Source organism: Cololabis saira, chromosome 15, assembly GCF_033807715.1.
Source record: "Cololabis saira isolate AMF1-May2022 chromosome 15, fColSai1.1, whole genome shotgun sequence".
Lineage (NCBI taxonomy): Eukaryota > Metazoa > Chordata > Actinopteri > Beloniformes > Belonidae > Cololabis > Cololabis saira.
In genome coordinates, this window is record NC_084601.1 from 30,313,367 (window position 1) to 30,334,297 (window position 20,931).

The 20,931-nt window shown below is 38.9% G+C and overlaps 1 protein-coding gene across 1 annotated transcript; it reads right to left on the reverse strand.

Moving 5' to 3' along the window:
- Window positions 1-516: 516 nt before the first annotated feature.
- LOC133460651 (T-cell differentiation antigen CD6-like) lies at window positions 517-19,173 on the reverse strand. The gene is made up of 12 exons (XM_061741337.1): window positions 19,053-19,173; window positions 14,334-14,423; window positions 11,681-11,962; window positions 8,438-8,752; window positions 6,878-7,195; window positions 5,251-5,313; window positions 5,012-5,149; window positions 3,098-3,208; window positions 2,824-2,946; window positions 2,596-2,655; window positions 757-930; window positions 517-655 (listed from the first exon to the last, which is right to left on the reverse strand). The coding sequence occupies exons 1-12, from the start codon at window positions 19,102-19,104 to the stop codon at window positions 621-623; spliced, it is 1,761 nt and encodes a 586-aa protein (XP_061597321.1). The 5' UTR covers window positions 19,105-19,173; the 3' UTR covers window positions 517-620.
- Window positions 19,174-20,931: the final 1,758 nt, after the last annotated feature.

A 20,931-nucleotide genomic window follows, 5' to 3' on the forward strand; every position in this document is an offset into this window, starting at 1 on the left:
AGTTGAAATGTCGAGAAAAAAGTCGAAATGTCAAGATTAATGTTGAAGTACAATTTCAAGAATTTAGTCTAATTTTTGCCTTTTTCTCAACATTTCGACTTTTTTCTAGAAATTGTACTTCAACATTATTCTCGACATTTCGACTTTTTTCTCGACATTTCAACTTTTTTCTCGAAATTGTACTTCAATATTAATCTCGACATTTCGACTTTTTTCCTCAACATTTTGACTTTTACTCGAAGTGCATAATTAAAAAAAATCATTTATTTTTTATATTTTTTCTCCTTCCTGGCCCTAATACTCTTCCGGCGCCAAAGTCCGTCTCGCATCACGCTGAAAGTCTCCCGGTACAAACTGTACCGACTCAAACGGGCCTCCCTGGTGGATTTAACCTCCTCTGGTCCCACGACATGATGATGTGGTGAAGTTCACGTCAGCGGTGAGTTCTGGGGCTGATGTCTCCATGAATCCACGATTAAATTATAGTTTGATATTGAGCTTTGTTTCCTCTCTTCTTCTCTTCTTCTACCCCCCCGAGGGGGAGTCTGGACCTGGCGAGGCCTCCTCAGCGGGTCACAAACCGCTGGCGTCCCCTTCGCCGTCCCCTCAGGCGACGGCTTTCATTCGGGGCTCACGGGCGAGTAGTCGTCATCATCTGAGGTTCGGACACAAGCACAAACCGAGTTTAAAACCGCGTCAACCCCACAACTCCTGCCGTGGTCGTCAGACGGTTACATGAACCCTGAACAGACTCACCCAGGGGGACGGAGGAGTAGGTGGGGTTCACGTTCTCGTAGTTTTCCCCGGACGACGTGCTGGACGAGTCAAACGAGTCCTCCGTGATCTTTGAAGCTCGGGCGCTCTGAGGGTCCGCCAGGCCGCCGTTGTAGGACCCGAACCCCCCCGTCATGTGACCTGGAGGTCTGGGGGCTGGAAGGTTCAAAATCATTACAGACAAATGACACAAACTCAGAACACAAAGACAATGATGACTAATAAATGTTGACGAGGCTTCAACACAGACTCTCTGGTTTTCAGTGTAAAGCATCCATGGGCTCAAACTTGAGGTGTTTTTAAAGGAAGTTAAAAATATTGTAAGGTTGTATCAATTTAAACTAAAACGTGGTTGTTAAGAAGGAGGAGGTTCAGAATCAACATTTACTATTGTCATGGGCATCGGTCAGAATGCATTAGCCATGGAACTTTACTTTTCAACAAGAGTTTTTCTCCAGATGCAATAAATAGCACAACAAACAAAAAAGGAGAGGGGGCAAACACACATGGGTTGTGAATCAGCACTGCCACTGTGATATAATCATGAGGAAAGGAGAGGAAAGGTGAAGAACAGAAGTGTCAAAAGGAAATAGTAATCTTTACTACAGTGGTTAAAACGACGAGAGGTTCCACCACGGTGAGGGTTCATCAAGGGTTCACTCGGCTCCGGGTCACATGATCAGTCTGGAGGCATGAGTGTGGACTTGTGGGTTGTAGGTCACTATACGTCCTTGCGCTGTTTTTTATTTTATTTCACGTGTTTTAAAGCGGCAGGAACCAGCATAAAAGTCTGAGTCGGTATTTAACTTCTTCTCTAATTTTAATGGTGTCTGGTGAAAATTCAAGATTCCTTGTTGTTGTTGAGTTGACGAAATTACAGGTGCTTCATTGCAGGTGCTGGTCCTTATATAAAATGAAAATTAAGTAAAAATGCATAAAAATAAATAAATATAAAGTGCAAGTAAAAAAAAAAAATAAATAAATAAATATAAAGTGCAAGATAAGTAAAAAATAAATAAATAAAGTGCAAGATAAGTGAAAATATATACAAATAAATAAATATAAAGTGCAATATAAGTAAAAAAAAAAATAAATATAAAGTGCAGGATAAGTAAAAACAATTTATAAAATAAATAAATAAATAAATAAATAAAGTGCAAGTTAAAAAAGAAATATATATATATATATATATATATATATATATATATATATATATATATATATATATATATATATATATATATATATATATATATATATATAAAGTGCAAGATAAGTAAAAAGATAAATGAAAGATAAAGTGCAAGATAAGTAAAAAAACATTATATATATATATATATATATGTAAAGTGCAAGATAAGTAAAAAAAAATAAATAAATACATAAATACATATAAAGTGTAAGATAAGTAAAATAAATAAATAATATAAAGTGCAAGATAAGTAATAAATAAAAATAAAAAAAAACTGAGAAAATAAAGCTTCAAACTACATCGGTTTGATCTGTAGAAGTTATTTAACTGGACCTGTGGAGCTAAAAAATAATCAGTAAGTAAGTATAAATAGTTTTGGATCAAACCTATAAATAAACCATGAATAGTGTTGAGGTGAACGGTCCTGGACGTACAAGCGCAGAGTCGAGTGTGATGAAGGATTTGGGGTTAAAATAAAGACTGATGCTGTTAAATCTGCCTGTTGAAGGGATGGGATGGTGTTTCTGATCATTTGCTGCCAGCAGGAGGTTGTGTGTGCTGGTTTTATGACTTCGTTGCTGGGTAAAACCCTGTTTTATCTCAGTTTTCTCAGATGTAACGTGACTCACCTTCCTCGGGGAGGACGCCGAGCCCCAGAGGGCTCACGTCGCCTCTGTAGCGCTGAGAGTCTGCAAACAGAGATGAAACCAGAGTTTAATTGCAGAACATCCTGCAGATATTCAGTGCAGACTTGCAGTGATCTGCACAAGCTGCAGCTTCCACCGCAGACTGCAGAAATTCACATGAAGTAAAGACTACAAAACAAATGCAGAGGGAAAAAAAAGAAGGTCGCTCACTCCGAAAGGTGGATAAAGTGACAGACGGGTCATTGCTTGGGTCATACTGCTCATAGTCTGTATCTACTGACGTGCTGTCAGCACTACTAAGCTGCGTCCACAGATACCTGGGGTTGGGGGGGGCTTTTTGAGACAAACACAGAGAGTGAGATGGACTCGGATGTGAGGTACAACTGAAACATTCATCACTGCGTAAAAGGTGTTACGGAAGAAAAGCAGAAGTGATTAGTATGGGAGGGGCTGGGTGTCGTTAGCAGGCGTCTGGAGCACTGACCCTCCGTCTGGTTGGCCGTGACCTTGACCAGGTTGACGGCGTCTCTGTACTGGTTCTGAGGAGCTTCGTTTGGAGACCGTGAGTTGCTCTTCGCCTGCTGGAGCAGGAAAGCTGCACAGAAAGAAACGGGAGGATTATTATCGTTAACATCTGTAATACATCTGGTCTCTGCTGGAGGTTTGGAGGCATAGAAATCCAAAATAATAAAGGATGAATTATTACCATATTTTATCATATTGTCACATTATTATATTTTTATTGCACTAAAAAAATCTTTGAAGTGACTAAATAAACTACTAACCTTTTTGTTTCTATTTTGTATTTTTTTAATTTGTTGTTCATATTTTTCCTAATCAAACTATTAAAAGACTAAAGAACTGAAACACTAATATATTATAATAATATAATACATTATATAATAATATATTATAATAAAATATATAATATAATATATTAAAATAATGTAATATAATACAATATAAAAAGGATATGATATAATACAATACAATACAATAGAATATATTATAATATATTATATAATAATATCATAATAATATGATAATATAATATATTATAATATAGAAATAATATAAAATGATAATATAATATTCTATACTATATATATAATAATATATTATATAATCATATAATATATCATATTATAATATAATTAAAAAGATTATATAATATAATATAAAAATAATGTAAAATGATACAATATAATAAAAAAATTATATAATATAATGGACTGAATTGAATCAAACAAAACTTTTATGAATATATTTCTTCAAAAACAATGTTGGACATGAAATAGTAAAAAATGACAAACTAAATTACTTTAATGTCAACTGAATCATAAGATTCTTATTTGTAATCGTGTGTGAAGGAGTCCCAAGAACATGACCCATACGAGCTAAAAAGAGGATTTAAAATCCAGTGCTTTCTGGGTTAAAAATAACCTTTTATATATACAAAAGCAGTTATTGTAATCTATAATTGGGAAGTGAAGTGAGATACAGCTGTAAATACACAGTAAATGTGCACCAATGTGTCATACTGGGCATCAGACAGTTCAGATGAGTCAGAGTTCATCCACTCGGCAGCACCGGAGTCCCGCAGGGTTAGGTGTCGAGCCCACACAACCACACCCATGCAACAACACCGTCATCTGCTCAGATGTCAAGAGCTTTGGTCTGGCAGTATGATGCCCAGAGAACAACAACGCTAAAGATGAGGGTTGATGTTGCTGTTTTTTTGAAGAAGTGAGTTCAAGTTCAAGTTTATCTATAAAGCACTGTAAAAGCAACAACAGTTGACCAAAGTGCTGGACAAGCGAAAGGAAAATAAAAACAAAACAGGACAACATAAACAATAAAACACATAAATAAAATAAAACAATCATGGTGAGTCAAATGCTAGTGAGTAAAAATTTGTTTTAAGAAACAGCCAGTTAGGAGTCCTGGATCTACATTTGAGTCACCGGCAGCACGGGGACGAAAAACTAGGACCTCAGTTTTATTTTCATTAAAACTTAAAAAGTTTAAAGCCATTCAGGCTTTGATGTCCTCCAGACGGTCGAATAAACTTTTAAAAGAATGGGAGTCGTTGTGTTTTAATGGCTTTTAAATGTGCGTGTCATCAGCATAGCAGTGAAAGATGTTTTTGATGAGTTATATTTGTATCTGCATTTTTAGGTGAAGGGTTGTGTGAAAACACACAATAACAGGAAATGACTGATACGATACCCAGAAAGAACTTTTACACCTTCACCTACACTGAACCTAAAATAGGTTGTCGGAATGTGACAGAAGTCGAAGCCATCAAAGACATAACTGTTGAGATGTAATTGGTAAAACGGGCCGAATCTTTCAGGTCAATTAGACTCCAGCAGCTGCAGAGGAGGCGAGGACTGACCGTGTCGTCGCCTGTAGAGGCAGCAGAGCACGGTGTTGACGACCAGGAACACGAGCAGCAGCAGTGCCAGAGCGATGGTGCTGATGAGCTCTGGAGAGGGGAAGTCCTGCCGACCACCGGGAACCGTTGGGAGAGTTTCTGGGATGAAGAGAGAAAACTGCTTCTGCTTCTTTATGCTTCACAGACACATCGATGAGGTTTTAAGCAACATTCATGAATATTATTTGAGTTCAGTTTACCAGTCGTCAGGTCAGCCGGCGAGTTCGTTGCAGCTGCGGCGGCTGCAGGAAGTCCGAGGGAACCTGCAGACGAGTGCAGAGAAGAACTGAAGCAGGAACCTCATGAACACTTCACATAAGGCTCCTCAAATATATAAATATGTATATATAAAACATTAAAGAATATTTTATACTATTTTGTTTGAGCAGAAACAAAGAATCCCTCAAAATCTCTGCACCCCTCAAAGTGTTTGTCAATATTTTGCAAATACACCCCAAGTAAGATAGAGTCAGATAGAGAAAATGAATGTCACCGGATCTGGTTCTGTTTGAGCCGGTTGGCAGGAAAATATCACAAAAAATAGTTAATGGAAATGCAAAAGTTCTCATGGAGCGCCTTTGGTTACAAGTTGAGAACCGGTTTGTTTTTCCACAGCTAGGGTGCTAAGGGGAGCCACGTCATTACGTCGCTGCAAACGTCAGTTACGTCTCTGCGTTTGTGTGAAAGTTGCAGCAACAACAAGGTATCTGCTCCAATAGGACTTGGTCCACGTAGCTCCTCCGTGGACACATCTCTAAAACACAGGTTGTCTCCTCCTCCTCCCATGATGCTTTGCTGCATCCAGATTCATTCTTATTTGAAAATGTCTCCGTCTCCCAGTCTTGCTGTTGCTGTTGGTCTTAATAACTCCACCCCCTCCGCTTACGTAAGCGGTTCTTTCCTCTAGACCAGCAAAGAGTTGGTGCTCATCAGTTGGCATGTAATACCTCAATATAACTCAAATATCCTATCTCAAAAAATTAGAATATTCTGGGAATCTTAATCTTAAACTGTAAACCATAATCAGCAATATTAAAATAATAAAAGGCTTGCAATATTTCAGTTGATTTGTAATGAATCCAGAATGTATGACATTTTTGTTTTTTTAATTGCATTACAGAAAATAAAGAACTTTATCATAATATTCTAATTTTCTGAGGTGTCTTAAGATCAATTTTATTTCATCATTACATTACAACTTTTGGTATTTTTTTGTTTATGCCCAAAAAAGGATGTTTTGTTGGACACGAGAATAACTGGTGCCATGTTTTTGCCTTTAAATATGTTTAAAGGTATGAAAACATTAAAGTTTTCAGTTATAATTGCATAAATTGTCTATATTCCTTTGCTTTATTATACTGTCTTGGGGTTACATTTGCATAAAATGCTAAAAACCAAATTCTCATAAATGGGAAAAAATGAAACTGATTTCATACGTCTCTGTTTGCTGCCCTGGATCTGTTTGATAATTCTGACCCACATGATGTTTCTGTGAGCTGATTCTGGGAGGTGATTGGTCCTTACAGCATCATTAGCTGCCAATACTTGCTGTTGAATCTCAATATAATACTAGTATTAATATGTTGCATAACTATAGTCATATAATTCATGCAACAGCTCAAAAAACAGTTTTAATAACACTAACCCAAATCAATATCAGAATCGAATCAAAGCGTGATAATCGATTCTAAATCTTAAGAATCGGAATCGAATCGATTCTTGACATTTCAATCGATCCCCAGCCCTAATGTTACATCACTCCAGAAATCTCTTAACCTCCCTTTACAAAAAACAAAACTGGAAGACAAACAATGTGAACAGACTCACCGTTACAGATGACCCCAGAGGGATGAGGGCTTTCGCACAGGAAGTGGTTGTTGACGTACTCGGGGCAGCGCCACAGGCTGCGGGTGTCCGTCGGACAGTCGTAGAAGTACCAGGGCGTGCCATTGCGGTGGGCTGAGGCGGGGATGATCCTGGAGGAGTTCTGCGACCTGTCGCTGCAGCCCAGCATGCTGCACACGGCCGAGGCCAGGTCCTCGGACCAGGCGTTGTCGCACACTGACCCCCAGCTGCCGTTGCGGTGGATCTCCACCTTCCCAGAGCAGCGGTCCAGTCCTCCGGTGAGACGCAGGGCCCTCATCTCTGCACACGGGGACGACAAGATGGAGGACAAGAGGGTCACGCAACAGACCAAAGAGAGTATTAGGGCCAGGCAGGAGAAAAATACAAATAATATTTTAGAGGAGGAAGATTTTTTTTTCATTATGCACTTGTTCAAGTACAATTCCGAGAAAAAAGTTGAAATGTTGAGAAAAAAGTCAAAATTTCGTGAATAAAATTGAAATGTTGAGAATTGGCCTTACGATATTGATTTGAAATATCACACATATGCAGTTGCATAACTTCAGAAACGTACCCTTAACGTTACACTCCAAGGATGTAAGTTAGTTAGTTAGTTAGTTAGTTAGTTAGTTAGTTACAGCTGCTGCTGCAGAGCTGTCATTCGCTCTCCTAACTGGATTTGATGGGCCAGAGGAGACATTTCGACTTTATTCACGAAATTGTATTTCAACTTTATTTGCGAAATTTCGACTTTATTCACGAAATTTCCACTTTATTCTTGAAATTGTATTTCCACATTATTCTCGACATTTCGACTTTATTCACGAGAGGAGAATATCCAAATCTATGTCTCTGAAACCATCTCAGAAAATCAGGAAGTTGAGGTTCAACTTCTTTTCCATTATAGTTGGAAGATGGTGGTGAAGTCCAGGATGTTACTCATCCTAATCCAACTGGTATCTTTAAAGAATATGATTAAAAAAAAGACGATTCCCTTCAGCCACAAAACGCAGGAAATACTTTAAAGTTTTGTTAATCTATAAATCTATTAATAAAGAAAGATTGACACTGTTTTTCCTCTTTTGCTGCCTCCATCACATTTCCTTCATCCCAAACTTTCAAATTTGCACGAACGGGAACTTGAACGGGCCAGTTATTGGAGAAACTGAGGAGATTGGTTGGAGATATCCAAATCTATGTCTCTGAAACCATCTCAGAACATCGGGAAGTTGAGGTTGAAGTTAGAAGATGGTGCTGAAGTTTTGTTAATCTATAAATCTGTTAATAATTTGTTATGTCTGTTTCTTATGTGTGGACCCCAGGAAGAGTAGCTGATGTACTGCATCAGCTAATGGGGACCCTAATAAACTCATAATAAAGAAAAATCAACACTTTATTTTCCCCTTTTTCTGCCTCCATCACATTTTCATCATCCCAATCGTTCAAATCTGCAGAAACACAGACGGGAACTCGAAACAAACTTGATAAAACTTGATATTCAAATCTCCTTTTTGGTTTTTAATAGTATTTATTTATTTTTACCTGAGCAGACGACGCCAGCGTCCTCCTTGTGTCCACAGTCGGACTCGCCCGGTTCTGCCGGACAGGCCCAGAGGTTTCCCTCGGTGCCGTTGCAGCTGACCTCGTCCAGGAGGACGGGCCCCCGGCCCGGGGGGAAGGAGCCGCCCTGCCCCGTCACCTCCAGGGCGTAGCCGCAGCCCAGCTGGGCGCAGACCACGTGGGCGTCCCTCAGGTCCCACTGGTCGTCACACACCGTCCCCCAGCGGCCGTCGGCCCACAGCTCCACCCGCCCGGCGCAGCGGTCCAGGCCCCCGGCCAGACGCACCAGCTGGTGACCTGAGGGCCAAACGACAATGGTTTTAAATCATGAATAAAATGATAATAGTGAGTAGTCAAATCGATTTTCTGATTCTAAATCGATTCTCCTATAGGGCTTGGTCGCCAAGGTGCATTCTGGGACGCGGTTGCCATTTCGGCAGCATTGTGAGTGTAAACAAACAGCAGTGTAGTAGCACCAAGTGAACAACCGGAACGCAAAAAAAAAACATGTTAAAATGCCGGAAAGGAACTGGAATTTATCGGGATACCTTAAACAAGAAAGCCAGGGAACAGTAAATGGAGAAAATAATGATTATTACTGGTTTGGATCCATATGAAATCCCTTCTAAAGAGTGGAGCTCCGACGAGGATTTACTGCCGCAGTTCTGCACAACCCTCGTCTTAGGCTACCTTGTTTAGGAGTGTCTGGCAGCTGCTTTGGTAAATGTTTGACTCGCCATGTGTTTCAATAAATTTGTATAATAGTACAACATACAGTACATGTTTTGTATTACTCTTACTTTTTTTTTTTCTTTTTTTTTGACTGCTATATTATGTTGAAGAGGCTCCGAGGCGTGAGCAATATTTTTGTTTTCCTCGTGAGATTATTTTTTTCCTCTGCAGCTACAAATAAGAGTTAATATTTTTTCCTCAACAAACTAGTTTTATCTGAAGATAAAACCGATTTCATACGTCTCTGTTTGCTGCCCTGGATCTGTTTGGTAATTCTGACCTACGATGTTTCTGAAAGCAGTTCTATCAGCATTCTGGGAGGTGATTGGTCCTTACAGCATCATTAGCTGCCAATACTTGCTGTTAAATCTCAATATAATACTAGTATTAGTATGTTGCATAACTACAGTCATATAATTCATGCAACAGCATAAAAAACAGTTTTAACAACACTAACCCAATCAATACCAAATCGATTCAAATCCTGATAATCGATTCTGAATCTTAAGAATCGGAATAAAAATTGATTCTTGACATTTTGATTGATCCCCAGTCCTAATTCAGAAAACTACACTTCTACATAAGTGGGTCTCTCGTAACTTTTCGTGATCGTCGTCACTTTCAGTGGTTTTCTGCTCCATTTCTGAAATGTCTCTGCAGCTTGTTTGACATTTTGTGGTTGTAATTTTGTGTCACTCTGGTGGGTTCTTTTCCTTCTGTTTTTGGTACCTTTCCTTCTCAGACATTTTCTGTGTCTTTCAAGACGTTTATTTTATTTATTTGTGTCGTTCTGCAGAAGATGGGAAAATCTTCTCTTTATTTCCCATGTAGCTTTAGTGGTTTTCATCTCTTTGGGACTGCAAGACCTCTCACACTAAACTGTCCTAAAATAGCATTTAACACTTGACTGCATGAACCATGTTATCCTGAAAGATTGTGGCACAACTCAACATTTTCCTTTTTTTCCCAAGTTCTAAGTGGGATTTTTCAACTACAACCCCCCCTAAAGTTGTCATTCCCACTCAAAAGACAGAAACTTCACCTGCACCAACCTGACAATCCAACCTCCAACACTCATAACAACGTACAGCATAGACTTGTAGTCCAGACCACCTAAACTGAGACCGAGACCAAGACCAGAGAGTATCAAGACCAAGACTAGTTCAGCTCAAGACCGAGACCAGAAACAAACCTAGTTATTTCCTGATCCTGTGTGATTGTAGAACATCAGCTCCATCCTGGTTCAGCTAGTTTCCATATGAGGTTGTATTCAACTGCAGCACAATAACACAGAGAAGTGGATGATGATGTTGAACTCACTATAAATGTTTTCATCCATCAGCTGAGAGCAGATATGTGTGGCGACTGCACTACCGCTATTTCTACACTATTGGAGGATTGACTCCAGTGCTTTTAAGGATTGACATGAATACTAACTAGTCCTAAAGTATCTACCAGAATAACCAGCCTCCAACACCCCCCTCCACCTCAGAAAAGGAATGAATAGTAAATGTTACTGATTTAAAGGGGACCTATTATGGCATCTAATACCTATTTAAAACAGGTCTTGAATGTCTTAAAAACAAGCCTTTGATTGTTTTTGCTAAATAAATTAGAAATTCAGCCTCTAAACCATGTCTTTAGCATCCCAGTCTCTAACCTCATTATCTATGCAGGATTCTGAGTGGGCGGGGCTATGATAATGAGGCTCTGTGCTGATTGGCTGCCTGATTGACGCGATACACCGCTACGAAAAAATGGCGGAGTTAGTTATGGGCGTGGTTTCACGCATCGCTCCCGTTGTTACGTAATGACGGGCGCAGAATCTGAACGGCTCGTAGATCCACATGACACTGGACGGCTCATCCGGGCGGCTGTACAGACACTGCAGAATTTGGTTGCTTTCCTCCTTCTCTGAGTTGGCAGGCTGAGGGGAGACCACTTTATATATGTTAAAGCAAGAAAAAACCTGGTTTTCAGAATAGGTCCCCTTTAAATTGGACTTAATTTGGAGATGAAACCTGAATTTTAAATATTCAAGATTGAAATGACATTATTTACCATTATAGTAATCAGATTACACTGTATATCAGCATCACTGAAATGGACCCGATGCCTAATCAATCACAATGATATGCAAATATTATTCATATATTTATTCAAACAAGGCCGTTATAAACACAAAACTGTAATTAAATACAAACACATGCAGATGCACCAAAACATTAAATCAAATGCAAAATACAAATAGTTTACAAAACTGTACATTAACAAGAGGAAGAACTGCTGATACCAGATTCTGTCACCTTGGTGCAACGGCATCTCAGTTATCCGAGTCTGAGACAAGACCAAGTTCACAAAAAATTGGTCTTGAGACCAAGACCGGTCTGGAGAACTACAAGTCTAGTCCTCACTCAGTCCTGGTACTATTTCTGTTTTCAGAGTTTTTGGTCCAAACTTTTAATGAAACAAAGTTTAATGAAAAGGTCTTACCACAGACGACCTTGTCGATCACGGAGCAGTTCACTCCCTCGGTCTCTGAGCAGTTGAGGAGACGCTGGTCCTGGTAGGAGCAGCGGTGGAAGCAGCCGGTACCAGGATGCGCGCTGCTGGAGTTCACCTGGAAAACGCTGCCACAGCCGAGGTCCTGACAGATCCGTTCAGCCAGCTGATCGGTGTGATGGGACGGGAGAGCCACCGGATCACCGCTTCTGTTTCCAGGCATCCTGAGAGTCCAGGAACATGTGGCCCCGAGGACGAGGACATGGGGGTCACCTGGGGTCGGGAACGCAGGAGCAAGCAGCAGCATGATTCACGGGAAAAGCTCTTATCTTGTTTCATAAAATAATTTAATTTGGAAAGAAGTACTTGGTATATTATCCCAGATTATCTCAGAAGATATTCCTATTTGACCACAATTGTGTATCTTGGGTATATTTCCTAATAACTTCAAAATAAACAGTAAAAAGAAGAGTATGATAACTTACTCTCTTCTCCCGGCTAAACATACAATAGCGTTGTTTTGGAAGAACCCAGACCAACCGGACATAAAGCAATGGTACAAAGAACTCTCAAATTGTCTTGCATTAGAGAAATTGACATATGTCATGAAAGGGAAATCTGCAGACTTTTGGGAAATCTGGGGACAGTTCATGCGTTTTATGAAGAGTAATCCATTGGGACCTGTACTGGATGATTCTGTTGAATGATAATATAGGGAGGATTCTGTTTTTTGTTTTTTTTTAGTTTTGTGTGTAATGTTTTTTTATGTTGTTGTTGTTTTTGTCTCTGTATCTTTATGTCTGCTTTGCTTGTGTGTTTTTTCTTTGTTTTTTCTATTTTATTGTACATTTTATTAACAGATATAACTGTATTATTGTTATAATTGAAAAAAATGTCAATAAATATAGTGTTTAAAAAAAAAGAATTTAATTTTGTCTTTCGTTAAATCCTATTCTGAATCCTACAGAATCCTGTACAGAAGAGTATCAGGGCCATGCAGGAGAAAAAATATTTGAGAGGGGGAAGATTTTTCTTTATTGTGCACTTCGAGAAAAAAGTAGAAATGTCAAGAAAAAAGTCGAAATGTCGAGATTAATGTTGAAATACAATTTCGTGAATGAAGTCGAAATTTCGTGAATAAATTCGAAATTTCGAGAATAAAGATCAAATTTCGAGAAAAAGTTCAAATACATTTCGACTTTTTTCTCGAAGTGAAAAAAAAAATCTTCCTCCTCTAAATTATTATTTTTATTTTTCTCCTGCCTGGCCCTAATACTCTTCCGTATACATGCAGTTAAATATATTTGTCTAAATTTATCTTTCAAATGTGTAATCAGCAGCAGTAGAAAAAAGAAAACATTTAAAATTTCTCTAAAGTAGAAGTTTTTAACTTTTATTTATTTCCTAGGATTTGGACAAGAAGTTTTTGATGAAACTAAAATGCACTACACGCACACACGCACACACACGCACACACACACACACACACACACACACACACACACACACACACACACACACACACACACACACACACACACACACACACACACACACACACACACACACACACACACACACACACACACACACTTTATTAGGTATAACTAATAAAGTGTTCCTGGTACCGTTTGGAGACGGTGGGGTTCCGCAGGGCTCTGCTTTGGGCCTTGTTTACATTCAACTAAACCTGTTTTTAAATGTTTGTGACAAAGCGGAGGCCATGAACTCTTCTATTAGTCGTTTTCACAACATGTGGCAGTCGAGTTGCAAGAATCGGGCTCCTGTAGAGATACCTGTACAAAACTCACTTTACCTACACTTTCTGTGACATGGAACATGTTCGTTTAGAGCAGTTTATTTTGGTAAAGCAGTTTCTGTGCCAACATAGATTCTTATTTTACAGCAACTTAAAAGTGACTCACTTCACATATAGAAACGTACCGGTAATTCTTGTCAGTTGAAATGAGACCTGGAAACAGGCATTGTGGCATAGAATTGTCAAATTGGTTTAATTCACCGTACGAATTGTTACAGATTACTTTTATAATACTGTATTTGACCCGGTCTTTGTACGTTTTGACCGTATAGAAAAGTAATTCTTGCCATTGTAAGAATGAGATGTGTACCTGCTGTACTCTGCCCTTGCTTTTTAACAACTTGTGCTTTTTTATTATTTTACCTCTTTTCTTATCATTTTATTTCCTTTTATTTGTTATTTACTGTTTAATTGTGCTATACAAATAAACTTGCCTTGCCTTCACATAATTGTCCTCCCAAGCAAAAGTTTACACTTCTTATCATTTAATAACTGACATAAGGTTGATTCAGGTCCAGAATGTTCTTTTATGGTGATGTTTTATTGTTAGCTGTTAGTTTAACTGAATACAGCTATAATCTGGAGAATGAACTTTGAGTTGGGCTGTTTCTGAGGCTGTGGAGGATGTGCCAGTGAAAGGTCTTGCTTGCAGAGCGCAGCAGAGCCTGCGTGGTTGCAGGGGGTTGCATTTCTATTTCAGTTTGATTTGCAGCTGCAGAATTCACCAGGATGCTCTTCGTAAGCGGGTCACCCCACATCCTGTAGCAGTGAGACTCGTAGCTGTTCGGGGCGTTTGCCCCTGTTCAAACGTGTGGAAAGACTCACTGCTGAACTCCTCTGGTTGGGCCGTATCATTTCCCCCCGTAGTCACGGCAACGGGAGACGGGTCAGTCTGATTCTGGGGAATCTGCACATCTGAAATAAAAGATGGTCAAACACGTTTAACTTTCACTGAAACACTTTAGGCCGTAAGCGAACACCACATCAAACACGCACCACAGGACCTTTGAGGCGTCAACCGCCCAGACCAAGTGATACCTGGTTGTGAAATATGCAACAAAAAAAAAACAAAAGACAGCATATTAAAATCATCATTACGGTGCTTGTGTATTGTGTAATTGTGTATTCATCAATGTTCATACTCTTATTATGTATTACCAGAGCCGGATTAAATAAATGGACTACACTAGGCAGACTGTGATTTTTGGGCCCCCCTCCATCGATGTTTATTTATGAAATCTTAAACTTACTACCGGTAATAAAACTTAATTCACATTTTACATAGCATAGTCATAGTCAAGTTGGTTCTTTGTATTCCAAAATAAGTCATGTGTTGTATATTAAACAGTCTATCAGACTATTTTTAGATTTTTATTATTTATACGTTATTACAACGCTCTATTAAATGCTATTAAATTATCCTTATCTTATCGATTGTGAGCATTTTGCAGAAAATCTTAATTAAATGTGTTGATTAAATTGAATAGTTAAATTAGAAGTCAAATCTACAAAGACCAATAAAATTTGCAGTAAGACAAAGTGTGCTGTAGTATATATGTCTGTATGTGTATATGTATGTATGTGTATGCGTATGCAGAGCCGTCTGGGAGATTTGTGAGGCCCTGTGTGAAATGGCTAGGGGGGCCCCTCGCAAAATTTTTGGGGTTTTTCGGGTCGGATCGGGTGTCTATATGCCCAATTTTAACTCTCCAATTAGCAAAATACTGGATACCTTCCCCTGCCTCATCATCATCTGGGCTTGCCTCGACGCGGGGCCCCACGGCTGCTTGAGACCCGGTCGGATCGGTGATTTTTGTAACAAATTTATCAAACGGGCCTTTCAGAGAGGCATTAAACTCTTAAACTCATTTTCTTTCGTTTTTTTCTTTTTTCATCCCCTGATGGAAATTTCCTGAATCTGTCTCGTTCTCTCGACATTGTGTGACAGTTTGTTCCAACTCCACCCGTCTGGATCAGACTAGCTTGTGTCTGCGCTTGGTCTGATCAGTTGTATTGAACAACAGACACGCGTCATCATTGCACATATATTTATTGATATGCACAGACTAGTACATATTTAGGTCTGTAATGGAACGTGACTGTTGATATTTATAAGGGAAAAAAGGAAAAAAAAACGAAAAAAAAAAAAAATTGGGGAAAAAAAAACGGCCCATAGCGCGAGGCCCAGTGGCGCACGAGGCCCCGTGCGGTCGCACGATTCGCACATCCCTTGCGGCGGCCCTGTCCGTATGTATGCGTATATATATATGTATGTATACTAAATATAGTAATAATGCACATATATATATATGCCTTAGGTTTTTACCGGCCTGTTATCAACCATTAATATGTGTGCAGACAAAAAAAAAAAAAAATATATATATATATTTTTTTTTTGTCCCTCTGTCTGGGCCCCCCCCTGTCAATCGGGCCCTAGGCACATGCCTAGTTTGCCTTTGCATTAATCCGGCTCTGTGTATTACCAAGAAAGTATCCACTGTCTGTTAGATGAGCAAACACAAGTGGAATATGTTGAAATGGATTGATGCACTTTTATGCTGATTATCTTTTTATCCAGTTTTTTTCACAGGTTTTTAAAGGGATTTATTTTAAAGAGGCTTTAAAGGAACTCACAGTTTGGACAAAAAATGCATTTCTTTAGTTTGACTTGAAAATAGTAATACTAATAATAATACATTTTATTTATAATGCACTTTACATTACTGAAAATCTCAAAGTGCTACAGTTTGATAATTAAAAGGAAACAGAAATAATAAAATCAACATAAAAGATAAAGGAATAAAAAGTCAAGATATGGCAGAAAAGAGAATAAAACAATTAAAAACAGCAACTAGGGGAAAAAAACAACAGCATTGTTTAGTGATAAAATTCTTTTAGTGATAAAATGCTAGTAAGATTTTCCTTAAATGAGACACACAAAGAATACGCCACTGAAGAACTTGCCGTTGGTATACTAATAACATAGAGAGGTTACATCTTGAATAATAATAATAATTCCTGCAGAACAGAGAACAAACCCCATGATAACAGGGTTGGTAACATCCATCCGTCATCTACATCCTCTTATCAGGGTCCTGGACGTCTACAGAGAGCATTGTGTTTGGGGAAACTGTGATGACCAGCTTTGGCGCCTTGTCCTCTTCTTTCAGTACTTATGTCAGAAATCTGGGTGTGATTTTTGATAGTTTTTTAAAATTTGACAAACAAGTTTATAACGTAGTTAGGACAAGTTTTCATCAGTTACGCCTCCTAGCCAAAGTGAAATCTTTTTTAAATCGTCACGACCTGGAGGAAGCTGTTCGCGCTCTAATCAGCTCGAGATCAGATTATTGTAATGCTCTATATGTTGGCCAAGCCGCAGAAAACTAGTGCAGAAAGCAGCTGCCAGTCTTTTAACTAACACTAAAAGACGTGAGCACATTACTCCGGTCCTCTATTCACTCCATTGGCTTCCTGTCCATTTTAGAAGCGCTGGGGTGACCGAGCCTTTTCAATCTGGAACAAGCTCCCCTGCAACTTACGCACCATCTCTTACCTGGGCCTTTTTAAATCAAGGCTTAAAACCTATTTATTTAGAATGGCTTTTAATATCCAGTAGTGAGGTGACACTTTTTAATCTTTTATTCTTTTTTATTAGGGCCCGAGCACTGACAGTGCGAAGGCCCTATTGTGTCTGTAGGAATTTTTCTTATTTTTCTTCCAACAAAATGAGGGCCTTTTTGCCTAAACGTGCCCCAAAAGTCACCAAATTTTGCACCAAGCCAGGCCTGGCGAAAAATTGGATATTTAATGGTTTGCATTAATGGGCGTGGCCTAATGGCTCAACAGCGCCCCCTAGAAAACTTTGTGCCTCAAGCCCCACAATACGGTTTGACGTAAATGCACGAAAATCGGTACACACCTGTATCATGTCGCAACTTAAAGAAAAGTCTCTTGGTGCCAAAACCGAACAGGAAGTCGGCCATTTTGAATTAATCGTGTAATTTTGGCGCAATTTATGCCATTTCTTCGGCCGTTAATGCGTCCCGAACCGTAACTTGCACCCAGGGGTGTTATACATCAAAATGTGCGTCTCGATCCTGCGACGACGCGCATCACTTTTCTCAGTCAAAAGCGTTACCGTGGCGATGATAGACGCCAAAAAGCGCGCCCCCCCTTCATCGGATTGGTCCATATTTGATAGTTCCTACTTTCTGCCATAACTTTTGAATGCTTTGACATAAAGACACGGGTGGTGTCATCAGACTTCGTCTTGAGTCCTTGACCTTTATTGGTGAAAATTGCACGCGCGAGGGCCCGTTCATCGCTGCTTGCAGCTTTAATTCTATTTATTTTTTGCTCTGTCTTATGATTGTATGTTGTATTTCTGTATGTTTTATTCTGTAAATCACTTTGGCGCACCTAGATGTGGCTGTAAAGGACTATATAAATAAAGTACATTTACATTTTACTGGAACTTGTCCCAGCGGAGTTCAGAGGTGTCAAAAGTATTCACATTCATTACTCAGGTAGAAGTATAGATACTAGAGTTTAAAAATACTCCTGTAGAAGTTGAAGTATCAACTCAAGTTTTTTACTCAAGTAAAAGTATAAAAGTACTGGTTTCAAAACTACTTAAAGTATAAAAGTAAAAGTAATGTGAGGGGAAAAAAAGCCATTGAAAATGAATGCATCTTAGTATAATGCAAATATATTAAAGAACCATATATGTGTACTATTGAGCATTAACATGTGTTTCAGAGAGCAGGAGATATGATGACTAGTTGCCTATAAGTATTGTAATGGTGCAAAAAGTCAAACTTCAGAGGCATGTTATCATTTATCTTAACCTTTATTGGAATGTACATCCAAGTTTAGTTGCAGGAATCTGAGGGAACGGATGTAAGAACAAAACTGGACAAGAACATCTGAAACAACCACAACCAAATTCACTCTATCCGGATGGAGCAATTTAACTGGATAGTTTTATTTAAAGGCCGAAATGAAATACAGTAACAAGGCTGTTTTTTAAAATGTAAGGAGTAAAAAGTACAGATAATTGCCTGAAAATGTAAGGAGTAAAAGTAAAAAGTCATCTGAAAAATAATTACTCCAGTGAAGTATAGATAACCAAAATGTATACTTAAGTAAGGTAACAAAGTATTTGTACTTCGTTACTTGACACCTCTGGCGGGGTTCAGGCTGAAGGTGGACCCCGGACGGGTCGGTTCCTTCACAGAGCCACATTAGGTCCCCTGAGGTCACTTATTACCCAGACATCCGTGTTTGAGGGCCGGAGGAGGCTGGAGGACCTGGAGGAAACCCCCCCTAACCACGTGCAAATACGCAAAAAAACACAGGTGAAAATCTAAACCTGCAACCTTTGAGTTATCGGCCTGTGCAAACATCTCAAAATGTAATTGAAATTAGAATTGCTTTTAAAATGCTGATAAAGTGATAAACAGAGGCTCCAGCAGAGGCCGAGGTCCCGGATGGGAAGGAGCAGGTTCAGAAGGATGGAAGGACCAGAGGAACAAACCTCACCTTGACACCGACAGCCCAGTTGGATGATCAACACCAGTTTCAGCAGCTGCATTTCGTCCACAGAAGGAGGTCGTCCAGCGTCGAACCCCCAACCTGCTGAAGCGGCCAACTCTGATCTACTGAACTCGTCGTCTGCAGAAGAAGACCTCGTTTCCTCTTTAGGTCTCATGCAACAAAAGACCTGCAAAACTTCCCATTTAACACCACGCAGCAGGAAGTGAGGGCCGAGGCTTCTGTCTGCGATGCTCTTTAAATGAAACAAAAAAAAACTGGCACAGAAACTAACTAAACACTGAGAAAACAGCAGTAGGTGGAATCAGATACAGGAGATGGAGGATTAACCAGTAAAAAGCTCCAAACATCACCTGTCTGTTTTTATTCAGTTTCCTTTTTACAATTTGTGCTGAAAGTGATTTAATAAAGATAATTTTGTCCACGGCTTTACGATTTAATTTGCTTCTTTTTGTCAGACAAGAATTTTTAGGTTTCTTAAATACCTGACATGTTTTGATGATTCCTTTCGCCCTCAGTTAGTTTTACCCTCCTGATGATGTGTTGTTTCTCCTCTGACGAAACATGTCAGGTATTTAAAAAACCTAAAAATTCTTGTCCGGCGAAAAGAATTAGCAAATTAAATAGTTTTACACATTCATTCGTTATTAGTTAAGCAACATCTTTTGAATCATTTTAAGTACCAATTGTAGAACATTGAAATAGAGATGACTTAAACAAGCAGCTTGTTGAGACTGATTGTCTGACATGCTGGAAATTGAAACATATTTGGTTATGACTGATGTTGTATTTTTTTCTTTCTTTTTTCTGTATTAGATCAGTTGTGAAGTTCTAGACTACAAATGAAATGAAATTGTGGACTGCTTTTCAGACTTTTTGACGGTCTCAGATGAACTCTTAACTGTGCCGTGTTTTTGTTTTGTTTTCTGTTCTCATTTCGCTGTCTTCATTTTGTGGAATGTCTCTGCTTTTTTTTGCAGGGTATTTTTAATTTGATATTCTCTTTATGAAGTGGAAATGTATTTGGTTTGCTTTTATTATGTTATGTTTAGTACTGTATTATTTTAAAATGTTGGCGGACCCCAGGAAGAATATCTGCAGTCATGCTGTAGCTAATGGGGATCCTAATTAAACAATTAAACCGATTACATAAATTATGGGCTGCAGTTTTAAGGAAAAACCGAGCAAAAAGTTAAGTTAAAACAATCAGGAGGAGCATTTTTGAGTTTGGTTGAGCAAACGGTCGTAGTATCACAGTAAAAAAAAAAAGGAAAGGAAAAGGAAAGGAAAAAGGAAAATAAGTGAACCCCCCTAAATATCTACAGTCCCAGAGGGGAGTAAAAAAAATCATGACAGTTGGTGCTGGAATAAAAGAATAAAGCGAGCTCTCAACTGCTCTCCAGTCAGTCGCTGGGTTGAGGGTCATATTCACAACAAATGAGTGACAGCTGGATTTACATCCTCAGCTAATTTCTCCAGGACATTTTCTAGACGAACCTTATATCACAAAGGGAATATTTCTCCTCCTTTCTCAGGTTTGTTGCATTGAAAATTTAAAAAATGTGTGTCTTATGTAATGAAAGGTTAAAAGGTTAAAAAACACTGAATACCAGAACCAGAAGGTTTTGTCTGCAGAGCAACAGAAATAACATCAGCGGATCAAAGTCCAGCACATGTGAGCACAATGCTATAAACATTTCACATATGTCGTACATGTATGGCAAGCCGTTTTAACATTTAATGGCTAAGTTTGACTATCCAGAATTAACATTGCAGATAATATCTACAACTGCATTTTGACTAGTCGTAATTAAATTGTGACTAGAATTGTCATTCAAGATATCTATAACGTCATTTTGACTAGTCA